At 36.1% G+C, this 25632-nt stretch overlaps 1 protein-coding gene across 2 annotated transcripts in view; it reads left to right on the forward strand.

The window, feature by feature from the left end:
• Positions 1–25196, forward strand: part of MAN1A2 (mannosidase alpha class 1A member 2) — a 177181-nt gene extending 151985 nt beyond the window's left edge. For both annotated transcript variants that reach the window (XM_009001969.4, XM_078332860.1), the window contains one exon: positions 19249–25196. In XM_009001969.4, the coding sequence (XP_009000217.2) occupies positions 19249–19381 (133 nt within the window). In that variant the 3' untranslated portion in view covers positions 19382–25196. The remainder of the gene's footprint in view (positions 1–19248) is intronic.
• The last annotated feature ends 436 nt before the right edge of the window (positions 25197–25632 follow it).

Raw genomic sequence — 25632 nt, forward strand, 5'->3', positions numbered from 1 at the left:
GAAAAACTGTAAGATAGTACAGTGAATTTGTGTCTTTTCACCTAGTTTTGCCACATTTTCTTCTCTTCCTTTCTGTATACACTCACATATACACATAGCTTTGCTTTTTTTTACATTTTATCTTACTGGACAACTTGATAGTAACCAACATTATGATACTTCAGCAATAACTTTCAAGAAAAAGTTATCTTACATAATCACAATTCAGTTCTCATACTTGTGAACCTTAATATTCATACAATACAGACCAGTGTGGTGGCTCACACCTGTAATCCCAGCACTTTGGGAGGCCAGCACAGGTGGATCATGAGATCAAGAGATCGAGACCATCCTGGCCAACATTTTAAAACCCCATCTCTACTAAAAATACAAAAATTAGCTGGGCGTGGTGCTGCATACCTGTAATCCCAGCTACTCAGGAGGCTGAGGCAGGAGAATTGCTTGAAACGGGATGTGGAGGTTGCAGTGAGCTGAGGTCATGCCACTGTACTCCAGCCTGGGAACCTGGGACTTTAGAGCAAGACTCTGTCTCAAAAAAAAAAAAAAAAAATTCATACAATACCGTCGACCGATTTTCAAATTTCGAAACTTGAAATTCTGCGGAATTGCTTATTGCTAAACAAAACTTTGAAGGGCAATAGTCATATACAGTCTCATTTTCAAATTTCTCCAATTGTTCAATAAGATATTTTTGTTTAATGTCAATTCAGGATCCAGTATGGGATCATTTGTTATGTTTGGTTGTCATGTCTTTTTAGTCTCCTTTAATCTAGCACCGAGTTTTCCTGCTTTTCTTTTATCTTTTATGAAATTGACATTTTTTAAGTATTCAGGCTAGTTGCTTTGTGGAATGTTCCTCATTTTAGAGTTTTTTCTAATTGTTTCTCATGATCAGGTTTCGGTTAAACATTTTTAGCATAAATATTACATGGATCTGTTTTCTTATCATTGTATCCTTTAAAGAGACACAACAGTTTAGCCCATTATTGGTGATTTTAAGTTTGAGCCTAGGTTAGATTTGATTGTTGTCATGTAAACAGTCTTTTTTCTTTTTGTCATTAATGACTTATCTGTGGAGTGATAATTTTGTGACTGTGTCAATATTCATTTTCTTTGAATCATAGATTCTATTCTTAAACCAACCTAATATACATTCAAATATTTACATATATATTAAGTTTCTTCTGTTGCATTTCATTGTCTATTTTATATTTCATTGCTTGTGGCAGGAATACCTTTATTTTTTCTATTAATTAATGCCTCTCTCTCATTTCCAATTTTGGTTTAAATTTCACCTCTTGCAGACTGGCTTTCATAATTTATTCACAAATGCCTCATCCCTACAAACTTTGAGCACTTTAGCACATGGCATAGGGCTGGAAACAGATGGTATGCTGCCTCATCCCCTTCTAGTACCTGTGTGGAATATCACCAGTTAATCTTGGTACTTTTCCCTGCCAAGTTCAGGCAGAATTCTGCTCAACACAACGGTAGGCTAGGTAACCAGTCATTTATGTATATGTTATAGATACATATTTGCTACAGTGTTTGCTTTTAGAAAAACATACGTGGGCAGCAATCAAAGTGAAAAAGGTCAAACAAAAAGAAACATGCTACATTATAACATCACGCAGGCTAAGTAGATTGTCACAGTTGAGCAGTACATTGAGCACTGTGCTTCCTGGCAGCGAAAGCAAAAAGGAATCATTCTGCCTGGTGTCATTATCATCTTCGGGAGTTGAGGGAGCTTATGACTTTGGCAACTGAGACAGAATTCTTTGTGTCGCTGCATTATAAAATGACTTAAACTGGATAATTCTATAAAAATATTGAACTGTTTAAGTGAACCATAAGAAATTACCCTTTTAAAAAGCTGAAAATATTTGAATATTGGCAATTTAATATGGTTCAACCTAATATATAATGGTAATGGTAAATATTTTCAAACAGTGATCTTAGAGAAGATGCAAAAACATTCAATCTGATTTTTTTTATAAAAAAACTGATGGCATAATATTAAAATACAATTGAATACAGTCATTTCTGTGAAGATCTGAATTAATGTAGCTGTAGTCTTATAATTTTCTTATTGTAAAAATAGAACTTAAAACTTTATAAAGGAACGAAGATAAGTGTGATCACTTAAATATTTCTCAAATATCAGTTAATATAAATAGGCTTTGTCAGAAACTGTCAATTTAAGATTGTATATTTTACCAAATGGTGGAAATTCATTGTGAATTTATTAAAAGGCAACAATCAATGTGTTTTAGCTACCAGAGATGGAAACACTGTCACAACACTGGCAAGATAAATGAAAAAGCCTGTATTCTTGATCTAAGTCGAGGGTCATTTTACCTTTTACATTTTGTCATAAGTGCTATACTATTAATTTGGTATTGCTATAGATAACACTTCTTTCCCCAGAAGAGGCCATGTCTCCTACTCTTTGGTTTTCCTCAGTAGTCCTTACTTTATTTATTAATGTCTATCTAGCATATAAACTGATGGCATAACAAAAACTATGTAATGAGGAAGGTCAAAGATAGGTTCCTTCAAAGATTCTAAAACTCATATACTCTAGCACAGGAAATAAAACACATGCAATATATACAACAGATTTTAAATACGTTAGGTGTGTAAGTGAAATATTAACAAAATACAGAAGTCTTTTAGAGGAGCAAGAGTTTGCTTAACATGGAAAACATAAAGGAAGACTTCCTGGAAGTAGCAGCGTTTGAACCAGACTTGAAGGCAAGACAGGTAAAATAGGATGAACTGGTATTCAGGCAGACAATGGGTTATTCAGAATGAGATGAGAGCTCTAACGGTGGAATTGACAAGCCTGAATGTCTAATTAGACATAAGGAGATTCAGTAAGAAGGAAGAATCAGAGATAATATTAAAGTTTTTAGTGCCAACCTGACTACAGTTTCTAATCAGCATGCCTTACTTTTAAATGTTAATAAACAATATTGACTTAGAAATATTTATTCAACTATAAACATGTAAGATTTGTACATGTTTATGTATGTATGTTATAGTGATTTTTAAAGTTTAAAATACGAATATAACAAGGTAATTTAGGAAAATACCCAAAAAGAGAAGGATATGTTTCCAGCTTGAAAGAAATCATCAAGATCCCAGCGTAGCAAATGGAAACAGACCCACACCAAGGCACAGCCCCTTAGAATTTCAAAACCCCGGGGTAAAAAAGTTCTCACAGCTTCCGCAGGGAGAGAATAAAGTCTCATAGATCTGGAATGAGTGCTTCAGACCTCTCAAGAACAGTCATGAAAGCTAGAGAAGCATTAGAGCAGTTGATTAAAAATTATGCGAGAAAATTAATTACAACTTAGAATTCTGAGTTTTTAACCATGTAAGGTCTGAAAAATCCACTTCCAGTTCTTTTTCTCAGTTAAGTTTTTGGAGGACTTGCTCTGTGAAAATTGGACATAAACCACACAGGAAGACATGAATACAGGGAAGAAGTAAAAGGAAAATTAAGGGAATAATACAGAGAGAGACTGAGGAGGACAGAGGCTCCAGAGAGATTTCTTCACGATTAAATTTATAGACTGCTCATATCTGAGTATTTTGAGGGGAGATTTAAACAGTTGGTGAAGATTTTAGGTGCATTACTGCTACTATATAAAGTCAGCCTGCTTTTTAAATAAGGGGAGGAGACGTGCAAGAAAGGAAAAGCCGTGCTGAATAGCTTTTTGTTAACATATGAACTTGTTTGAAGACACTTGGTTGGAGACTTGATTGTTTTGTAAGAAGAGCTAAATGGTGTTACTGCCCCCTTTCTTCAGCTGCAAGAAATAGAAATATGTTCTTTGATAATGGCTTTTGTCCCTCCAAGGACTGTCTTTTCATTGTTTCAGTGAAATAGCAGTTGGTCAAAAGTCCCTTAAGCTAAAAGAATTTCGAGGAAAGTAGCAGGTAGAACACCGAGATTCCTAGGAGCAGTTCTCTAATGAGTGTCTCTCTCCCACATGGCTTCTCTCTAGTTCCGTCACTTTATAAGCCTCTTATCAACAGCTTTGAAGGAATGTGTTATTTTATATATGTGCCTTAGTGTCTGCACCCATTCACCCAGATCTTTCATTGAATTAGGTTTTCATCGCACCTTACCTCAATTCTGTTGCATATTTATTTGAAGATCTGAGAAAAGTATACATGTTGAGGATACATTTCAACCATTGTTTCTGAGTTCATATATATCAGGCATTAGGCAGCTTAGAAATTACAGGTTAGTTGGAAAATAGGCTTAACAAATTTGTTATTCAAGGTAAGAGAAATAGCATAAAATGAAGATGAAGTTCATGACCACAGTCTGTCTCCTTTCACTGGTATCAGAGTCTCAATGGCAGAAGTTACGTCTGTGTCTCTTGCTTGTGTGCCTTTTTCCTCCCTATCTCTTGAAATTCAAACTTTGAATATGCTAGTAAAATTCTGGAAAGCTATATAAGAGCATGTCAATAATCTTACTCAGAGTTGTGGAAAAAGATTTATGTACAAAGATGTTTATTGCTGTTATAAAAATAAAGGTCATTATTTGTTCAATAATAGCTGAATGGCTACATAAATTACGACACATCCGCAATAGTATCACGAAGCCAAAACAGTGTATTTTTATAGACTTTTCAGAGTATAATATTAAGTGGGCTATTAAGTCCACCTCTGCATATGTAACACATAGATGAACATGTTAATAGTATTTCAACAATATCAAAATGTAAACTATAGTTTAGCTTAATTGAAGTTATTTTCATTTTTTAAAATATTTTTTGTTTTTGCCTTTGTAAATATTTAAAAACATCTTTAAAAATTATCTATTTTGAAAAAAAAAAAAGTAAGGCTGGATCCCTGCTAAATAACAAAATTAATTTTCTCTAGAGCAAAGCTTTAAATATTAAAAAGAGAAATAAAATCATGAAACAATTGAAAGTTTTTTTCCAGCTCTGGAGATGAAGACACAAAACCCAGAAATCATGGAAGAAAAGATTGAAACTTTAATTACATAAAAATAGAAAACCTTTGTAAGAAAAAAGAGCACTAAACAAATAAAAGACAAATGGCACAGTGGGAAAGGATTTCTTAAAATTAGAAGTTGTTAAGAAAAAATACTAAGCTTAAAAAATAAGTAAAGCAGTTCTTAGAAAAGAAATGGCTATAAACACATGAAGAATGCTTGATCCACTTGTAAGAAATAAATGAAATAAAACTCAACATCAGATACTATGTCTTATTTACTATCACACTGCTTACGATTTTAAAAGTTTGTGTTCTAGTGTTGACAAGGATATAAGAACTCAGTCACTTTCAAACACTGGAAGTAAGAGTGCACTGGAAGTACATTCTTTGTTGTTGTTGTTAAGGAAGCAGGGTCCACCTGCGGCCCCTCACCCCACTTGGAAGAATATTCTTAAAATATCCTCAAGTGTGTGTTGTTCTGATAGTCTGTGTGAGACACTAATATCCTCAGTGCTTTAGTGTTTGAGTTGGAACAACCATGCATGCAGTCAACATGTTTGTTGAGCTGTACATAACAGCATAGCACTTGTCATATTAAAATCAATTGTATAAACACTGTGATGCGTAGCTCTACGACAATGTTGTAAAAATAGCATGTGGCCACTGCAAAATGAGTTAAATAGTATAGAACTGAAGAAATGACAAAAAAAGATAAGTTTATGTATGCCTCTCATCCGGTCTCACTCCCCACAGAGAATAATTATTAAATAGTTCTTGAGATATCCTTCTGGAAGTTTTCTGGGCATATGCAAACATATAAAAATATGTATTTATAATATATCCTTTAGCTTTTTTCTCCATATATGAGATTATATATACCTATCTTTCTGAAACTTGCATTTTATCTTTTTATCTAGGAAAGGTTTCCATTCTGGCATATGTAAATCCACTGAGGAATGTTTTATAATTTATTTAAGCAGGACCCTATTGTTAGTTATTTAAGTTGGTTCTGGTTTTATAAACAGAGCTGCAGTGAATGTCCTTTTACATATATCTCTGCTCCCTCCATGAAGATAAATGTTGGTTAGATTCCTAGAAGTGAAATGGATGGCTACAGCAATGGCATGTTCATTTGTTATAAATAGAATTAAGCAAAATAGAGAGAGCTAACTCTTCAGAAGACTTCTCAGAAAGTTTTAGAAAATTAATTAGAAATGGTTAACATCAGATGGGCCTTTGAGAAATATAGAAACATTTACAGTGTCTGATAGTGTGTAGTAAGATTTGAATGAACAGACCTTTTGTTTTTAAGTAAATCTTACCTCAGATAACAGAATAAATCACTTACAACTTGTTTTCCGTAGGTTAAGAACATAGATGAAAAGTCAGACAATCATTCTTAGGAAGTAAATGGAATCAAAGTTTCAGTGTTTGCTCACACTTTTGAACTAGTGCTTTCTGGAATCCTTAATTCTACCTCTTTATTCTTTATCAAGATGTGAGCTCTTTTTCTACTAGGTAGTGATTAAAATATGTAGACAATACAATGTAATATATAAAACAAAAATGTGTGCCAGCGGTTTTGTGTGCTAGGGCTATGTCAGTGATTATAGTAGAATAATTTTAACATAAAAGAACTTATATCCTAAAAATTTCATTCACTCTCTCCCTAACTTATAATTACTGTTTTGAGCGCCTGCCTGTAAAAATATGCCCTCTGCGTATTATCCAAGCACCTCATTATTCTCTTTCCTTGTCCTTTTTTATTTTTCTTCGTAACACTATCACCATTTGCATCAGTCCATTCTCACACTCCTGTGAAGAACTGCCGAAGACTGGGTAATTTATAAAGAAAAGAGGTTTAATTGACTCACAGTTCTGCATAACTGGGGAAGCCTCAGGAAACTTACAATCATGGCAGAAGGGGAGGCAGGCTCGTCTTACATGGTGGCAGGCAAGAGAGAGCATGTGCAGGAGGAACTGTCTTAACGCTTATAAAACCTTCAGATCTCATGAGAACTCACTCATTATCACAAGAACAGTATGGGGGAGACTGCCCCCATGATCCAGTCACCTCCTTCCTCATGTGGGGATTATGAGGATTACAATTTGAGATGAAATTTGGGTGGGGACACAGAGCCAAACCGTATCGCCATCTGACATAGATGTGTGTTGTTGTTTGGTAGAGATCTGGATCTTGCCCAGGTTGGTCTTGAACTCCTAGGCTCAAACAGTCCTCCTGCCTTAGCCTCCCAAAGTTCTGGGCTTATAGGTATGAGTCATCACACTGATCCTAGTTGTGTGTTTTAATCTATCTTCTTCCAGTAGAATGTAAGCTTCATAGCTGTAGAGACTTTTCCTTTTAACTACTGTGATCTCCCTAACACCTAGTACATGAGACACTCAGTAAATATGTATTGAGTTTGTTGACAAATTTTTATTCTGTTAGGCAAGACAACTGTTGGCTATTTGCATCTTTGCTCTGATTACTCTTAAGTAGTAGTTTTTAATCATATCATTTTGTCGTTTTCAGTTGTGTTTTTTAAAGGATTACCCGATCATCTGGTCTACAATTTCCAATTGTTCCCTTACTCCACGTTATGTTTCTTGCTTTACTTTCCTTCATTAGCACCTGTCTTCCAACATAGCATATAGTTTTCTTAAGCATTCCCCAATTAGAATATAAACTACCTGAAGAGTTTACAGCATTTTTGTATATTTTGGTTATCGTTTTATCCTCAGTATATCTACAGGAGGTCCACACATATATGTATTTCACTATTAAATGTTTGCTGAATAAAGGATTGTATCATTTGATTTCAAAGGAGACAGCTAAAAAACCCCAGCAATTTTATAAGATCTTGTATATAATAAAAGTAGGAGGGGGAAGAAGAAGAGAATAACAGACCTGCTTTATTCCTGGTTGGGGCTAAGGGCTTGATCTCAGAATTCACTTAGTGTTAGGAGGCAGCTGATAACGAGTCAAAGAATTGATAAAGCAAGAAGGGACCCAAGGCAAGATGCGAAAGCTGAGGGTGTCAGGGCTGCGGATTTGTTTTCAGTGGAGAGTCAAAGGTCCAGATGCCCACATAAGGGAGAAAAGAAGAAACTGTACAAAGCAACTGTTGTTAGAGTTACATAAGGTTGGTAACCTAGAAAAGTGGCTCTCAAACTTGAGAGTGCATGAGAATCAACTGGAAGCCTCTTAAAACAGGGGATGCGAGGCTCTCTTAATGGAGTTTCTGATTAATAGGTCTAGACTGGGGCCTCAGAATTTGCATTTTGAACAAGTTCCCAGGTGATGCTGATGCAGCTGGTCTGGGGGAATCACACTTTGAGAACCACTGACATCTGTGACTGGGTAAAACATTTATGGAAGCAATTAGGGATTAATGAATTAACTGTACAGGCAGAGAACCTAGCAGACCATAAAGTCAGGTGGGCAAGTCTTTGCTTAACTGCTCTATTTATGTACTTCAGTCTCTTCAAATATGTGTACTGGAAGATGAGAATCCTGGTCTCCACATTTTTAAGTGCCTCCTATGTCCTGTCGCTGTACAATCTAAGTATTAGGCACTGGGATACACACACACAGAGGAACACACAGTGTATTTTACTTGTACTATTTAATATAAGCATTTTCCAGTTTCAAAAGTTTGATCTTTGAAATATCCTTGCCAGTTTCTTTTGCTACAGTAGAGGGAGCTACAACCTAAATTGTACTTACATAGCAGTAACACACAATAAGGCTATCCTTTTTCATCTCTGTTTATTAGTTTACTTTTTAAAACCTTTTAAAATCAGCTTTACTGAAATGCATTAAGTGTACAGTTTATTGCATTTTGGCAAATGTTTAAACCTGGGTAAATATCAGCCTTAGTGGATATATGGAACATTTCCATTCTAATTTTGCAGTCAGTTCTACCCACCCCAAACTTTTACCTGCTTTCTGTCACTATGGGTTGCTGCCTGTAGAATTTCATATAATTTGTATCATGCAATATTCGGGAGGAGGTAAAGGAGAATCGTTGTTTAAAGGGTTTAGAGTTTGAGTTTTACAAGGTGAACAACGTGAATATACTTAACACTACTGAACTGTACTCTTAAAAATGGTTAAGGTGGGAAATTTTACGTTATGTGGTGGCTTTTTCCAAAACAGCATTTATTTTATGTCTGGTTTCTTTTTTGCATGATATTTTTTAGGTTAATCCATGTTGTATTTATCAATAGTTCATTCCTTTCTTTCCTTTTTTTTTTTGAGACAGGCTGTCGCCAGGCTGGAGTGCAGTGACACAGTCTTGGCTCACTGCAACCTCCACCTCCCAGGTTCAAGCAATTCTCCTGTCTCAGCCTCCTGAGTAGCTGGGACTACATGCCACATGCCACCACGCCCAGCTACCTTTTGTTGTTTTTTTTTTTTTTTAAGTAGAGATGGGGTTTCACCATGTTGGCCAGGATGGTCTCAATCTCTTGATCTCGTGATCCGCGCACCTTGGCCTCCCAAAGTGCTGGGATTACAGGTGTGAGCCACCGTGCCCAGCTCTAGTTTGTTCCTTTCTACTGATGAGTATTGTCTTGTTTGGCTATATCACATTTTATTTGTCCATTCACTTTTTGATGGTCTGTTAATCATATGTTTTTGAAAAAAATAAGAAAAAAAGAATTGGTAGCAACAATTTTTCTCTGAAAACTCAAGTAAATATTGTTGCCTGCAGTTTATTGCCCTAAGTTTGTCCTGGTTTTAAAAAATTTTTATTGTCTTCCAGTTCTTCCTTTGCAAACAATTTTACTAAGCAAGTTATTCATACTATTTAGTTTGATTTGCTAACTTAGCTACTTTTTCTAAGGGAGCATACCGTAGTATTACAAAGAAAGCTAGTAATAAATGAATAGAGTAATAGATTTGTGATACCAACTTGTAGTGTCTAGGAGGTAAGTATATGCGCACTTCACTGTAAAATTCTTTCAACGTTTCTATGTTTGAAAGTTTTATGGGCCAGGCGCGTTGGCTCACACCTGTAGTCCCAGCACTTCGGGAGGCTGAGGCAGTTAATCACCTGAGTTCAGGAGTTTGAGACCCCGTCTCTACTAAAAATACAAAAATTAGCTGGGCATGGTGGTGTACACCTGTAATACCAGCTAATTGGGAGGCCGAGGCAGGAGAATTGCTTGAACCCAGGAGGCAGAGGTTGCAGTGAACTGAGATCATGCCACTGCACTGCAGCCTGGGCAACAGAACAAGGCTCTTGTCTCAAAAAAAAAAAATAGAAAAGAAAAGAAAGTTTTATAAAATATTGGGGCAAAAAGGAGGGGAAAACTAGTAAATTATCCAGAATAGGTTTTGTCACTGATGTTATTATCATATCCTCTCCTAGTTTTAATTCTCTTTTTTATTGCTACTCTTATCTTCATTTGCCTATGAAGTTATTTTCAGTAAAAGTAAATGAATGCACAGTTAGCTAGCTGTCAAACTATTAAAGCAGATTCCCTGAGCAAGATTTTGAAATAAGCTCACAGACAACTCTGATAGTGGCTTTGTCCATAAAACATCACAAGTGTATGTTTTTTTAAGTTTCTAAGCAAAAGTGACGAAGTATTATATTTTAGAGAGGCAGGGAATCAGTGGTGGTATTGTGGGTGAGGATTCTCAGATAAGGGGGGGAAAAAGAGAAGACTGAAAAACAAAGCCACTGTTTCCTTTCATTTATCTTTTATCTTGTCTGTAACTGGATCCTGAAGTTAGCCTCCTACCATGAGAGGACTGTTTTTCCAGCTGGATGAAAAGAGTAGCATCAGGTCCCCTATTCTGCTGTTTTCTGCTCACTTACTCCTGGAGACAAGCTAAGTCAAATCGATATGTACTTATTAAGTGCCAGCTTTCTCAGAGTTGTGCTATTTGAGAATTAAAGAACATGAAACATATATTCTACCCATAAAAAGCTTGGAGCCTAGTTTAGAAGTCTCTTACCTTTAGGCATAGACAAATCTAATAAAAGTACAAAGTATATATGTAGTTGGCCTTCTATATCCATGGGTTCATGAATTCAACCAACCATGGATTGAAAATACAGTTTTTTTTTTTAAAAAATTGCGTCTGTATTGGGCATGTATATAGACCTTTTTCTTGTCATTTTTCCCTAAGCAATATAACAACTATTTACATAGATTTAAAGTGCATGGGAAGATATGCATTGGTTACCTGAATATAATATGCCACTTTATATCAGGATTTGAGCATCCAGGGATTTTTATATCTGAGAGGTTCTGGAACCAATTCCCCACAGATACTGAGGGACAACTGTATTAGGTTCTAAATAGGAAATAAATGTTTTAGAAATTCAGAGAAGGGAATTTTGGTTCAGGCTGAAGTAGTCATGAAGAAAGACTAAAACGATGCTGAATTAGTAAGATGTTAATAGGTGAAGTAAAACAGAAAGTAGCTCTCTGAAAAGGATTCAGCCTGGAAAAAAAAAATCTTTAAAAAAGACACTAAAGAAACTAGACCAACTAAAGTACATTCTCTAGGAGAAGTAGCAGGAAATAGAATTGTAGAATCAAAATCAGGGCAGCAACATGGATGACCCTTGAGGACATTATGCTAAGTGAAATAAGCCAGCCATAAAAACATACGGGGTGACTTTACTTCCTTGAGGTCTCTAAAGTAGTCGCATTTATAGAAACAAAGTAGAATGGTGGTTACCAGGGACTTGGGGAGGGAATTGAAATTAGTTTTAGTTTTGCAAAGAACAGTGTGAATATACTTAACACTACGGAACTATACACTGAAAAATAGTTAAGATGGTAAATTTTATGTTATATGTTTGTTACCACAATAAAGAATATGAAGCAATGGCATGCTAAAAAGGGAATTATAAGATAAAATGTAAAGCACTCATACTTCAACTCCAACTTCCTCTCCTCCAACCCCTTCATCCAACTTTTTCCCTTCTTTAAAATTATCTTTCTCCTATCCATTATTCCTAAAATATTAATATTGACTTCAAAATCACATTTGAACTAGTACCTTGATATATAATTTATTTGGATTCTTGCAGTAATTTAAAATAACAAGTTATATTCCAGGTAAACAAATATGGCTAAGATGAAACTAGAGCCCCAAAGGAAGAAAAGTAGCTTGTTATTTTAAATTACTACTGCAAATGCAGTTGGATTGAAGAAAGTATAGATGTATTTAATGTCTGTTTTCACAAAATTCTAGGAAGTCATGGTATGAAGACATTAGAAAGGAACTAGTCATCATGAAGAATCAGAAAGGATTTCTAAGACAAGTTCTTGCTGGAACATCTAATGTTCTTTTTGGATTGGATCAATAATAGACACGAGGGTAGGGGATTCCATGAACATAATTACATAACATTCAGCAAATTGTTTGACACAGTCTCTCAAAATGGATGAGTGGAACTTCTGCTTAATCTAAAGATGGAACCAGATTTACCCTTCTGCCTTTAATAAATGGCAAAATACATATGAAACAATGGTTTTTGAAATACCAGGCAGGAGGCACTGAAGGACAGTAATCTCTGAGAGGTAGGAAACAAACGAAGTGAGCCCTGTGATTGCCCAGCTGACTGTCTTGTTAGAGTTTCCAGGACATAGTACAGGGAGGGGATCTGAGACAAAGCCCAGTGCACTCCCTGAGGAGATGAAGCTGTGAGTGTGGGGAAACTAGAATAGCCAGAATTCACAGGACAGTACCAGCAACGAGAGAGCTGCAGAGAGAAGTAACGGGGGACCCACTGGAGCACTGAGCAGGGTCCTGACCATCACGTGCATGTGAAGGACCTACCTGAGGTAAGGGAAAGCATCATCGTAGAGGATTAAAGGCAGCAGTTTCTGGTGCTCACATAGGGTCAGAAACAGCGCGTTTTACCAGCAACCAGACTGGAAAACTTCATAATTCAGGTGGCACTGGGTAGAGTGAGTACTCAGGAAGGTCCTGCCTCAGTAGTGGGGAATAACCTGCTGCCTTGGACCTGCGTAGCAAATAACGAAAGCAAGATCTAAAAGGATCAACTGTTTCTAGGTGATCTAACTCCATCCCTGAACAAAACTCAAGATTTAGATAAAGGAATATAAAAATAACTACCACAGCGTCTAGCTTCTAGTCAGAGATTACCATGTATGCAAAGAGACAGTACAATGTGATCAGTAATTATGAAAATAATTGAAACCAACTTAGAACTGATAAAGATATTAGAATTAGTAGACAATGACAATTAAAATATTTATAACTATGTTCCCTCTATTCAAAAAGTGGAGACCTAGAAGATGTAAAAACCCAAATCAAATTTCTTTAAACGAAAACTGTAATGTTGGAGTTGAACAATGTACTAGATGAAATTATTAGCATGTTAGACATTGCAGATGTGAAAATTGGTGAACTTTAAGACTTAGCAATGAAACTATCCAAAATGAAGCATGAGCGACAAATAAGAACCTTTATGAAACTAGAAAGAGATCAGTGAGCCATGTGACAACTTACAGTGGCTTAAAATACATGAAATTAGAATCTCCAAAGAAGAAGACACAAGAAGGTGGACCCCCTCCAAAAAAAAACAAAAACTTTTTTTTGAAGAAGTAATGGCAAAAAGCTTTACAAAGTTGATGTAAACTATACACCCACAGATCCAAGAAGCTAAACAAACTCCGAGCACAAGAAACATGAATGAAGACAACTTCACCAAGATACATTATAATCAAATTGCTCAAAACCTTGAGCAGGGGTAAAGAAAAAAATCTTCAAAGCAACCAGAGCAGAAAGAAAAATTAGGTAAAAAGGAGCAAAATATTAAAATGGTAGCAAGAATGAAGCATGAAATTTTAAACCTTCTGATGCAGGAAATTAAAAGACTTAAAGTAATTTTACAGAGGATCATTATATCATGACAGCTCATGAATGTCGTAATAATAAAAATATTTGCCGCTGAAGACTGACTCCAGATTCTGAAAAAGCAAGAGTTTACTATAAAACAATGACAAAACCCTATTATAAAGAAGCTCATCTGATTACCCAGTGAAAATGCATAATTTTTAAAAACCCAAAAAGTGCCAACATGAACTAAGAATAAAAGAAAACTTCTTATTTAACAGCACATATACTTTGGAAATGACAACTGGAGAAAAGATAAAACTGTTTTTACTTTTCACATTGTTCTTGGAAAATCACTATTCAAATCCCTTTTATAAGTATATATTCACTAATAAAACATGGTAACAGAAAGGGATATATATGTTTTTAAATGGTATATGTTTTCTTTTATGATGAAACGTTATAGATAGCCCAGATTCTTTATGGGGTGAAACTGTTCCATAAAAATATTAGCAAAAGAAAGTAAAATTGATAAAAAATAAAGTAGTAAAGAAGAAAAATTTTTAAAAAAGAATGACAGTTGGTTTAAACAAAAAGCAACAGCAGTTGAAAGAGACAAAGAAGGATATTATATAATGATAAAAGGTCTTGTCCAACAGGAAGATATCACAATCCTAATCATATATGCACCTAACGCTGGAGCTTCCAGATTTATGAAACAATTACTGATAGACCCGAGAAATCAGCAACACGATAATAATGGGGAGCGTCAGTACTCCACTGACAGCCCTCACAGGTCATCCAGACAGAAGGTCAACAAAGAAATCATGTTGGCACAAATGGATTTAACAGATTTGTACAGAACATTTCATCCAGCAACTGCATAATACACATTTTATTCAGCAGTTCATGGAACTTTGTCCAAGATAGACCATGTGATAGGCCATAAAATGAGCCTTAATAAATTTAAGAAACTTGGCCAGGCGCAGTGGCTCAAGCCTGTAATTCCAGCACTTTGGGAGGCCGAGGCGGGTGGATCACGAGGTCAAGAGATCAAGACCATCCTGGTCAACATGTGAAACCCCGTCTCTACTAAAAATACAAAAAATTAGCTGTGCATGGTGGTGCGTGCCTGTAATCCGAGCCACTCAGGAGGCTGAGGCAGGAGAATCGCCTGAACCCAGGAGGCGGAGGTTGCAGTGAGCCGAGATCGCGCCATTGCACTCCAGCCTGGGTAACAAGAGCGAAACTCCATCTCAAAAAAAATAAAAATAAAATAAAAAATAAATTTAAGAAACTTGAAATTATATCAAGCACTGTCTCAGTTCACAGGGGAATAAAACTGGAAGTCAATTCCAAAAGGAACCTTCAAAGCCATGTAAATACATGGAAATTAAGTCACCTGCTCCTTAATAAACATTGGGTCAAAAACTAAATCAAGCTGGAAATTAAAAAATTCTTTGAACTGAACGACAATAATGACACAACCTATTAAAACCTCGGGGACACAGCAAAGGCTGTGCTAGGAGGAAAGGTCGTAGCCCAAGAGTACTAACTGACATTCTAAGGTCACACCTCAAGAAGCTAGAGAAACAAGAACAAACCAAACCCAGCAGAAGAAAGGAAATAACCAAGATTAGAGCAGAACTAAATGAAATGGAAACAAAACAGAAAATACAAAAGATAAATGAAACAAAAAGCTGGTTCTTTGAAAAGATGAATAAAATCGATAGACCATTAGCAAGATTAACCAAGTAAAGAAAGGTCAGATAACCTCATTAAGAAACAATACAGGCGATACTGCAACTGACACCACTGCAATATAAAAGATCATTCAAGGCCACTATGCACACCTTTACACATGCGAACTAGAAAACCTACAAGAGATGGATACATTCATGGAAAAATACAACCCTTCTAGCTTAAATCAGGAAGAATTAGATACCCTGAATAGACCAATAGAGAAGCAGCAAGATTGAAACGGTAATTAAAAAATTACCAACATAAGAAAGCCCAGAAACAGACAGATTCACAGCAGAATTCTACCAGACAGTATTCCACAGGATAGAGAAAGAAAGAACCCTCCCTAATTTATTCTGTAAAGCCAGCATTACCCTAATAACAAAACCAGGAAAGGACAAAACCAAAAAGGACTACAGACTGATATCCTTGATGAACATAGATGCCAAAATCCTCAACAAAAGACTAGCTAACCAAATCCAACATATCAGAAAGGTAGTCCACCATGATGTAGTGGGTGTCATACCAGGGATGGTTTAGCATATACAAGTCAATAAATGTGATACCCCACATAAACAGAATTATAAATCACGTGATCATCTCAAGGGATATAGAAAAAGCATTTAACAAAATACAGCATCCCTTTATGATTAAAACTCTCAGCAAAATTGGCCTACAAGTGACATATATCAATGTAATAAAAGCCATCAGTGACAGACCCACAGCCAACATAATACTGAATGGGAAAAAGTTGAAAGCATTTCCTCTGAATGGGAACAAGACAAGGATGCCCACTCTCACCACTCTTCTTCACCATAGTACTGGAAGTACTAGCCAGAGTAATCAGACAAGAGAAAGAAATAAAGGGCTTGAAGTCAAACTGTCGCTGTTTGCAGATGATATGATTGTTTACCCTGAAAACCCTAAAGACTCCTCCAGAGAAAGCTCCTAGAACTGATGAAAGAATTCAGCAAAGTTTCTGGATACAAAATTAACGTACACAAATCAGTAGCTCTTCTATACAACAGCAGCAACCAAGTGGAGAATCAAATCAAGAACTCAACCCTTTTACAAAAGCTGCAAAAATAAAATACTTAGGAATGTACCTAACCAAGGAGATGAAAGACCTTTACAAGGAACACTACAAAACTGCTGAAAGAAATCAGAGATGACGCTCGTGGATGGGTAGAATCAATATTGTAAAAATGACCATACAGACAAAAGCAGTCTACAAATTCAATGCAGTTCCCAACAAAATACCACCATTATCTCTCACAGAACTAGAAAAACATCCTAAAATTCATATGGAACCAAAAAAGAGCCCCCAGAGCCAAAGCAAGACCAAGCAAAAAGAATAAATTTGGAGGCATCTCTCTACCCGATTTCAAACTATACCTCAGGCCGTAGTCACCAAAACAGCATGGTACTGGTATAAAAATAGGCACAGAGAACAGTGAACAGAATAGAGAACCCAGAAATAAAGCCAAATAGTTACAGCCAACTGATCTTCGACCAAGCAAAGATAAACATGAAGTGGGGAAAGGACACTTTTCAACAAATGGTGCTGTGATAATTGGCTAGCCACATGTAGGAGAATGAAACTGGATCCTCATCTCTCACCTTATACAAAAATCAACTCAGGATGAATTAAGGACTTTCAGACTTGAACCTGTAAAAATTCTAGAAGATAACATTGGAAAAACTTTTCTAGACATTGGCTTAACCAGGGATTTCATGACCAAGAACCCAAAGCAAATGCAACAAAAGCGAAGATAAATAGCTGGGAACTAAAGAGCTTTTGCAAAGCAAAAGGAATAGTCGGTAGAGTAAACAGACAACCCACAGAGTGAGAGAAAATCTTTACATTGAATACATCTGACAAAGGACTAATATCCAGAATCTACAATGAACTCAAATCAGTAAGAAAAAAAAATTATGTCAAAAAGTGGGCTAAGGACATGAATAGACAGTTCTCAAAGGAAGATGGACACGTGGCCCACAAATATGAAAAAATGCTCTACATCACTAATGATCAGGGAAATGCAAATCAAAACCACATTGTGATACCACCTTACACCTGCAAGAATGGCCAAAATAAAAAAATCAAAAACAGTATATGTGGGTGTGGACGTGGTGAACAGGGAACACTTCTACACTGCTGGTGAGAATGTAAACTAGTACAACCACTACGGAAAACTGGAGATTTCTTAACTACCATTTGATCCAGCAGTCCCACTACTGGGTATCTACCCACAGGTAAACATACAAAAACATATCTGTATCATGATACAAAAAAGATAGTTACACATGTATGTTTATAGCAGCACAATTCACTATTGCAGAATTGTGGAACCAACCCAAATGCCTATTAATCAATGAGTGGATAAAGAAACCGTGGTATATTTATATGATGGAATACTACTCAGCTATAAAATGGAACAAATTAACGGCATTTGCAGTGACCTGGACGATATTGGAGACTATTTTTCTAGGTGAAGTAATTCAGGAATGGAAAACCCAACATTGTATGTTGTCACTGATATGTGGGAGCTAAGCTGAGAGGACACAAAGGTGTAAGAATGATACAGTGGACTGTGGGGGAATATTGGGAGGCTGCAAGGGAAAAAAGACTGCAAATATGATGCAGTATATACCGCCTGGGTGATGGGTGCACCAAAATCTCTCAAATCCCCACTAAAGAACTTACTTGTGTAACCAAATGCCACCTGTACCCCAGTAACTTTTGGAAAAAATAAATGAATGACAGCAGAGTCTTCATCAGAACCAATATTCTCCTGAACATAAATAGAAGCAAACAAGATTTTGGCAAATCAAGTCTAACAACATATTAAATAGATAGTATGTTATGACTGAGTGGGTCTATCCCAGGTGTGGAGGGTTGATGTAATGTTTGAAAATCAATCAGTTAACTAAAAAAAGATCACCTCAGTAGACATAGAAAAGTTTTATGGCAAAATCCAACATCCATTTCTGATAAAAACTCTCAGCAAAATAGGAATAGAAGGAAATTTCTTAACCTGATAAAGGCATATATGAAAAACCTACAGGTAACATCAAATTGAATGTGGGCTGGGCATGGCGGTGGCTCACACCTTAATCCCAGCACTTTGGGAGGCCACGGTGGGCAGATCATGAGGTCAGGAGTTTGAGACCAGCCTGACCAACATGGCGAAACGCTGTCTTTACTAAAAATACAAAAATTAGCCAGATGCGGTGGCATGTGCCTGTAATCACAGCTAGGGAGACTGAGGCAGGAGGATTGCTTGAACCTGGGAGGCGGAAGTTGCAGTGAGCTGAGATCACGCCACTGCACTCCAGACTGGGCAAGAGAGCAAGACTCTGTCTAAAAAAACGAAAAGGAAAACTGAATGTGTTACTCTAAAATCAGGAACAAGACGAAGACGCTCTCTTCGCTACGCCTGGCCGGAATGTTTTTTTTAACTATTTTATTTCAGCAGGTCTAGTTGTTCATCTTACTGGATTTCTTACACACTATTCTGAACCCTGTTGTCTTTGTGTTTAGATCATTTGGGGGACTGAGGTTTATTTCTGTGACGTTTTTCATCAAAGCTGCTCAAAATAGGTTATTGGTTTTTTTCTGCCATTATAACTGAGCTCACTTCATCTTCTTGTTGAATTCTAATTGAAGCTCATTTTTCTCCCCTTTTTATTTTCAGATATTTGTATCTCCTGTTCTCCGGTGATGACCTTTTACCTTTAGACCACTGGGTGTTTAATACAGAGGCTCACCCTCTGCCTGTGTTACATTTAGCCAACACCACACTTTCAGGTAACCCTGCTGTTCGATGAAAGCAGTTCCAGAAGGACCACTCTCATCTGTGTTTTGTTTACATGGACCACTACAGAAATTCGTTTGGAGAGGCGGCTTTTGAGAACCTGGACCTCTGTGTCAACATGACAGGGTGAAGCTATTCACCCTAAGACTTTTCAACTTGTAGATGTATCAGCTTTGAAATTATTTCATTTTATACCTGACCAAAAACATGTTCTGGTATGTGTAGGACAGAGACCTGGATGTGCTTCGATTGGTAATGAGGTGGTCTCATGAGAAATGATGCCTGGTACTACCGTATTGGCTTTTTAGAGTCCTGAAATCTGGAGGCTAGACTTCCTGAGAGCAGGCCAAGAATAAAGAGCACCTTGCAGGATGTAAAGATGGCCTTTGGAACCAGTTATATATTTGTTTCCTCCTACAGCGGAGCAGCGTTCAAATCAAATATTTTACATATTGCTTATCCCTTTTTCTCCATTTTAATAATGGAATGAACTAAAAGAAACAAGAACGAAAGAATAGTTTAACTGCATCAGTGACAACAAGACTCAAAAAAGAAACAGGAGTACCCATCCCTATCTGAATTTTCAAGTTCCCCATTGGATGACCAGACTGGCAACCATTTCCAATCCCAGTCCATTTCATTGAAATTTCTTGGTTAAGTTTAATTTTCTCTGGGGGCATGATATCACAAAGAATACGCTTCAAGTCTTTTTCTCCATATTGAATCATCGAAACTGATATTTATCGTGATCACCACTTACGAGCCTGAGTTGGGGATTTTGTGCATGTAGTTCAGTCTAATGGTGGTAGCATGACAGAAAGTGGGGGAAATGCCGAAGTTTGTTGCCTTGAAACCTGTTCTAAGAGCAATCCTTTGTTTTGTTGGTACATTATTTTTTCCAGACCATCACATCTACCACATAAATTTTATCTACTTTAATCTCACAATAAAGTTAGGAGAGTCACTCAACTTACTACTTTATTTATGTGGCAAAAAAAATCTCTGTACCATTAGGCAGCTCTAAATTTGCCTTGATAAGCTAAATTACTTTTATAATTTACTAAAGCAAAACAAACACAGTGAAACTTTCTTATTCTATCTGGAATTGGGGGGTCTTTTATTTATAATCTCATCAGATGAGTGAGTTGTTCACAGATATTGTATGTTTTTAAAATTTTCTCCAAGAATATTTATAGAAATAAAGAATCAGAATAGTTTCAAATTTTTCAGTGATAAAAGAGTGGTAATCATATTACACTAAAATTGGGATACATCTAAGGGACTTTATCTGACTATCAGTAGGTTTTGCATTGACATTTCTTTTTAAATAAACTACTAGTTCTTTATATTTTGGCAAAATGAACTTAAATTTTATCAGAAACTATAAGATAAATATCTAGTGCTTATGAATTTTCCGTCCTTAAATGTATGTGACAGTGCAAGGTACATTTTTGCTCTTTTTGTTTAATGTAGACACCTTCCATTGATATTAATAAAAGATAGAAACAGCGTAATTAGTATAATATTTACTCTGAATTTGAAGATTTCATGAAACCAAGTGTGTGCAAGAAGCCCACATTGGAATTCTGAAGGCTTATTTTCTTGTTCCATAGCGTTTCTTTTTAAGTTAGCTTTTAGATATAAGTTGGGAAAGGATTTAATTAATACATTATTTTCTAAGGTGGATCAACTATACCACAGATCATTAATTTTGACAGCTCTGCTGATGATCCATAAATGATAACCACTGCAGAATTTTTCAGTATACATAGAAAATAAAGATGCAGGGCCAGTTACAATAGCCCTTAAGAGTGTTAAATTATAGCACATGTTTTGACATTGTAATATCTTTTACTACTTGAACATTTAAATTTCTAGGTGAGAAGATATACATATCACTGTAACTGTAGAAGGGAAAAGGCAAAGTATTTGGTTCTAAAAAACAGTTAGCCTTCCTCATAAAAGTAGCACAAGCCCACCTATGAATCACTAAGAAAAAGTGAAAAACTTGAATTGGCAAAGACCCAGAGCAGCAGCGCAGGTGGCAATGAACTCTGAATTCTCTTTCAGCTTGTTTAGAGGAATGCAGAGTTAAGGGACCTTCTTGATTCCCCAGGAACTTCTCAAGGGATAAGGAGGCAGAACCCCTACTCCCAAGTGCCCTATTTGTATTACTTAGATGACTGGAGCTTAAGAGAAGGCAGGGAAGTACACAAGCAGAGTGAGTTCTGGTACAAGCGAAGAAATTGACAGGGACAATGGAAGAGTCTTCTTCACCACTCCCTACCTTCTGTGTGATGGAAAGACTAGAGCTTATAAAAGTACTTCCATTTGTTTCTTCTCCTGAATACCAAAGGCAATTAAAGTCAGCTACAAATGACTTGGCAGTGTCATGTTTTATTTTTGTAATAGATTTTTAAATTATTTCCTTCAAGATCAGTTCTCATCCCATATAATACTTAGCTTCCAAGAGTATTCTTTACTTCTGTCTTTTACAGCTCTTTGCATTTTGTAGACCTTAATACTCAGGTTAAATATTCACTGCATTTATAAGACCTTCTGCAAAGAACCCAGAAATGGTCGTTTCCAGGTGCCTCTTCAAAGAGCTGACACCTTACCTGTGCCTTTGGCACAAATGTGCAGAATGGGTAGGTCAGTTGGTGCATAATAGAAAAAATAGGCATTTTAAACACTGTTCTGTCTTCTGCGTTTAGTTCTCTTCATTTTAGATTCATACTTTTTACATTAAACCAGATTTTTTTTTTTATTCAACCAGTATTAAGTTGTTAAAACCAAGAGAATGGGGCCCTAACCAAAAAGAAGTCTCAACTCAGAAAAGTAAGTCCCCAGTCAGGTGGTTTTTACTTTCTCATGGGTTGTACCTTTTATGTCTCTAACACCAACGTATTCCTGACTTTAAGCAGGTGTTTATGTGTAAAAGTAAAACCTGGGTATTGAAGCAACACATTCTTTTCATGGAGTATTGACCCTGATCCTCTGTGATGTCATCTGGAGCAACTCAGGGCTATACTTGCTAGATTTTAACCAAGCAGTTTGAAATCTTAATCATCCTCTCATCCTCTCCACTCTCCATTGCCGAAGTCTTTGTCAAAACTCCAAATTCGTTGATAAAAGCTTTTGTTTGTTTGCCATTCTCATTACAATGCAGTTTCTCCTTAACCCTGGAGTTTTTTGAATAAGTGCATGAGTAAATGACAGGATGAGTGAACAAACATTAATGAAGCATCTAATATGTGCCAAGCATTGTGCTTGGCACTTCCAATCATTAGAATGTTTTATGTGATTCCACAGCATTTTCTGTATGAGAGTAGTTTGCAACATTTTAAATGTTTCCAATATGAATTGTGTTACAAAATTCTTAATTTTATATTTCATATAAATTAAAGAGGAAGAAGAAAAGGTTTATAATATATTTTAAAACAATGTGTTACTATATAATACTAACAACTATAATTGTAGTTAGTAAAATCTCTTGAAAATGTCAAAGAAATATTTGATTTATGATGCAACTTTGACTAAAATATTTACTTTAGAAATAAAAACATCCTTATTTTGCTATATCATTTTAATTGCATACTTAAAAAGCAGTGTTTTATAGAAATGCTGGTTATTTTATATTCAAAAAGATTTTGCCACATAATTCATGGGTAAAACTTGCAGTTGTAAATTGTCTTTGCTCTGATATGGGCCCTATTAATAGTCTCATGCTGTTAAATATAAAGAAAAATAGACTAAAATATTTCAAAATTCCAAACAACAGTTCCTAGTAATAGTATTTTGAGTTATTATTTTTCTTTAGAGTTCCTTATATGCAAATTGGCTAGCTCCTATCTTTTCCACTCTTTACATGTATATATATATGATCTATGTATGTATATAAATACAATTATACACAGGTAAATTTTTAATACTTTTTGTTAATAAACACAGCTGAAAACTGGTTTTGGCTGCACAAATTATAAGCAGAATATTTGAGTAACTCTATGATATGAGGCTATTTTAACCCATGTATTCTGGGTCAGTAACACTGATAAAGATGATTTTCTGTTACTTGGGCTCATTCAGATCATGATGGAGATGCTCTTTTTGATCTGTAACTGATCAGCAAGCTTCCAGATAATATTTTAGGCTATAGGAGTTAAACAGTCTCTCTTATTACTCATTTTTGCTGTTGAAGTGTTGAAAACAAGTATAGATACTATGTAAAGAATGGGTGTAGCTGTGTTTCAGGAAAACTATTTACAAAAGCAGATGGAGGGCTGGATTTGGCCCATGGGTCACAGTTGGTGACCCCAATCCCAAGTTTAGTTTGTGTTAGACCCTCTAACCTTTGATCTATGTGTTTTCTCTCTGTTTTGACTTGCACAATGCATTTTTAAATCAAAAAGATGTGTGTATGTATGATTGTGTATGTTTGTATAACCTAAAACTATATATTTTGTTGTCTTGAAAGCAGATACACTCCTCCTGGGGTCTGTTCAGGTTTCAGGATGATTGACTATAATGAAAGAGGCAGAACGGGGTTAGGGAAGGTGGGTTTGCTGTATGCTGTTAGCCATTATCTTCGCCTTGTTATTTAATGCCATAATTTCAGATTCTCTGTAAAAGAAAGGTCTGTGTATTGTCAAAATACTGTATTCTCCAAGTTCTGCTCCTTGACCCTTGGACTGGGATTCTGGATTGCTGGAGCTGCAGAAATTCATCCACTTGGGTACTCTTAGAACTCTACAACAAGAATGTGATAGAATGTCTGATCTTTGTGCGGCAGAAAACAAACTTTTGAAGAATTCTAAGCGATAGAAAATGGGTTATGTGACTCATCTATTTGACAGCCACTATCCCTTTTTTAGACTGCAGAATGGTACTGCCCTTGTTACCTCTAGAATAGCCTGAATCTGATGAGTACAGAGAAAAGATGTATCCAAAAGGAGAATCCCTTTCTCTTGCATAACTCTCCTCAATTCCTTTACAAGTCAGTAGCATTATTTCAGAAGTCAATATGCATCATTTTGCAACTAAAGCATACCTCATCCTTAAACTTCCACTATTTAACAGCTAATCCATTGCAAACTTGGTTTGAGCCCAGTAATGGCAGAACTCATAAAATTGCTCGTGAAATTACACAGCACTTTACTCGCATATACGTTGCAGTGCCACCAGTCATTCTAATAGATACTAGAGTTTTCTTTAAGAAGTTTATATTTTACTATCTGGGGAAATTTTAGAGGAGGGGAAGCCTGTATTCAGAATGATAGAGGAGCGGAGACTTCTTGTCTCTCTTCCACATGGTAAATGAGCTGCCTTTTCAGGTCCAACATGCTGTAAGGTTGCTTCAGCTCAGTGTGAACGTAAGTGTGGGAACTCAAACCCATGCATCCATACCCACACATATTAATACGCAGAGGATTTTAAACAATTGCAAATGTCTTGTGGTTATTTGATTTCTACAGAATTCTACTGCAAGGTATATTACCAGAAAACCTAATAAAGATAAGCTTGGTTCTTCATTGGGAAAAAATATTTTTAAAGAAAATTCAGAAATTTTTGCTGACTGAAAGTATCTTCAATTTTAATTACTGGATTTGGAGGTTGAAATGCCATCCTTCAATCTCACTAGTCTCAAATTCATTGATATATATATTTTTTTTTTCCTAAACCAATAAGTGGGGTAAGTATAGCCTCCTAAATTGGTACCCACTGGCTGCTCCTGAACTGGTTTCCAGTCATGTCCTCTAGTATGTGATTTTTACAAATTAAAGGTAATATTGTATATTGAAGTTCAAATAAAGATGTTCTTTAAGTGAAAAGTCTTTTGTTCAGCCTTCATTTTTACCCACTGATGACAGTTCGGTTGCTTCCTATGTACAGAAAAAGCAGCTTAGGGTTTTACGGTAACTGGTAGTCTTCAGTGTCTCTTTCAGAGTATTTCTTTTGGATCAGCTAATCTTTACATTCTTGATGTTACAGATAGATGAAGAGTTCGGTTAGAGAGTCGTTTTTTATTCCAATTGATTTTGAGAAAACAAATCATAGACCTATGTGACAACCTTACAGTGTTACTGTAGTCCAGTTCCGCCTCTGAGATCATCAAGCTTAGAGATTGCCTCAGTCACTGGACCTCATTCTGTCACGTTAAAATCTGACCTGACCCTTCTTAAGTGATTCTTGGGCAAATATAGGCCCAAAAGACTTGAGCAATAGGATCAGCTTGACTATAGATAGCGGTTTAGTATGTCAATACGG

Source organism: Callithrix jacchus, chromosome 7 (assembly GCF_049354715.1).
Source record: "Callithrix jacchus isolate 240 chromosome 7, calJac240_pri, whole genome shotgun sequence".
Lineage (NCBI taxonomy): Eukaryota > Metazoa > Chordata > Mammalia > Primates > Cebidae > Callithrix > Callithrix jacchus.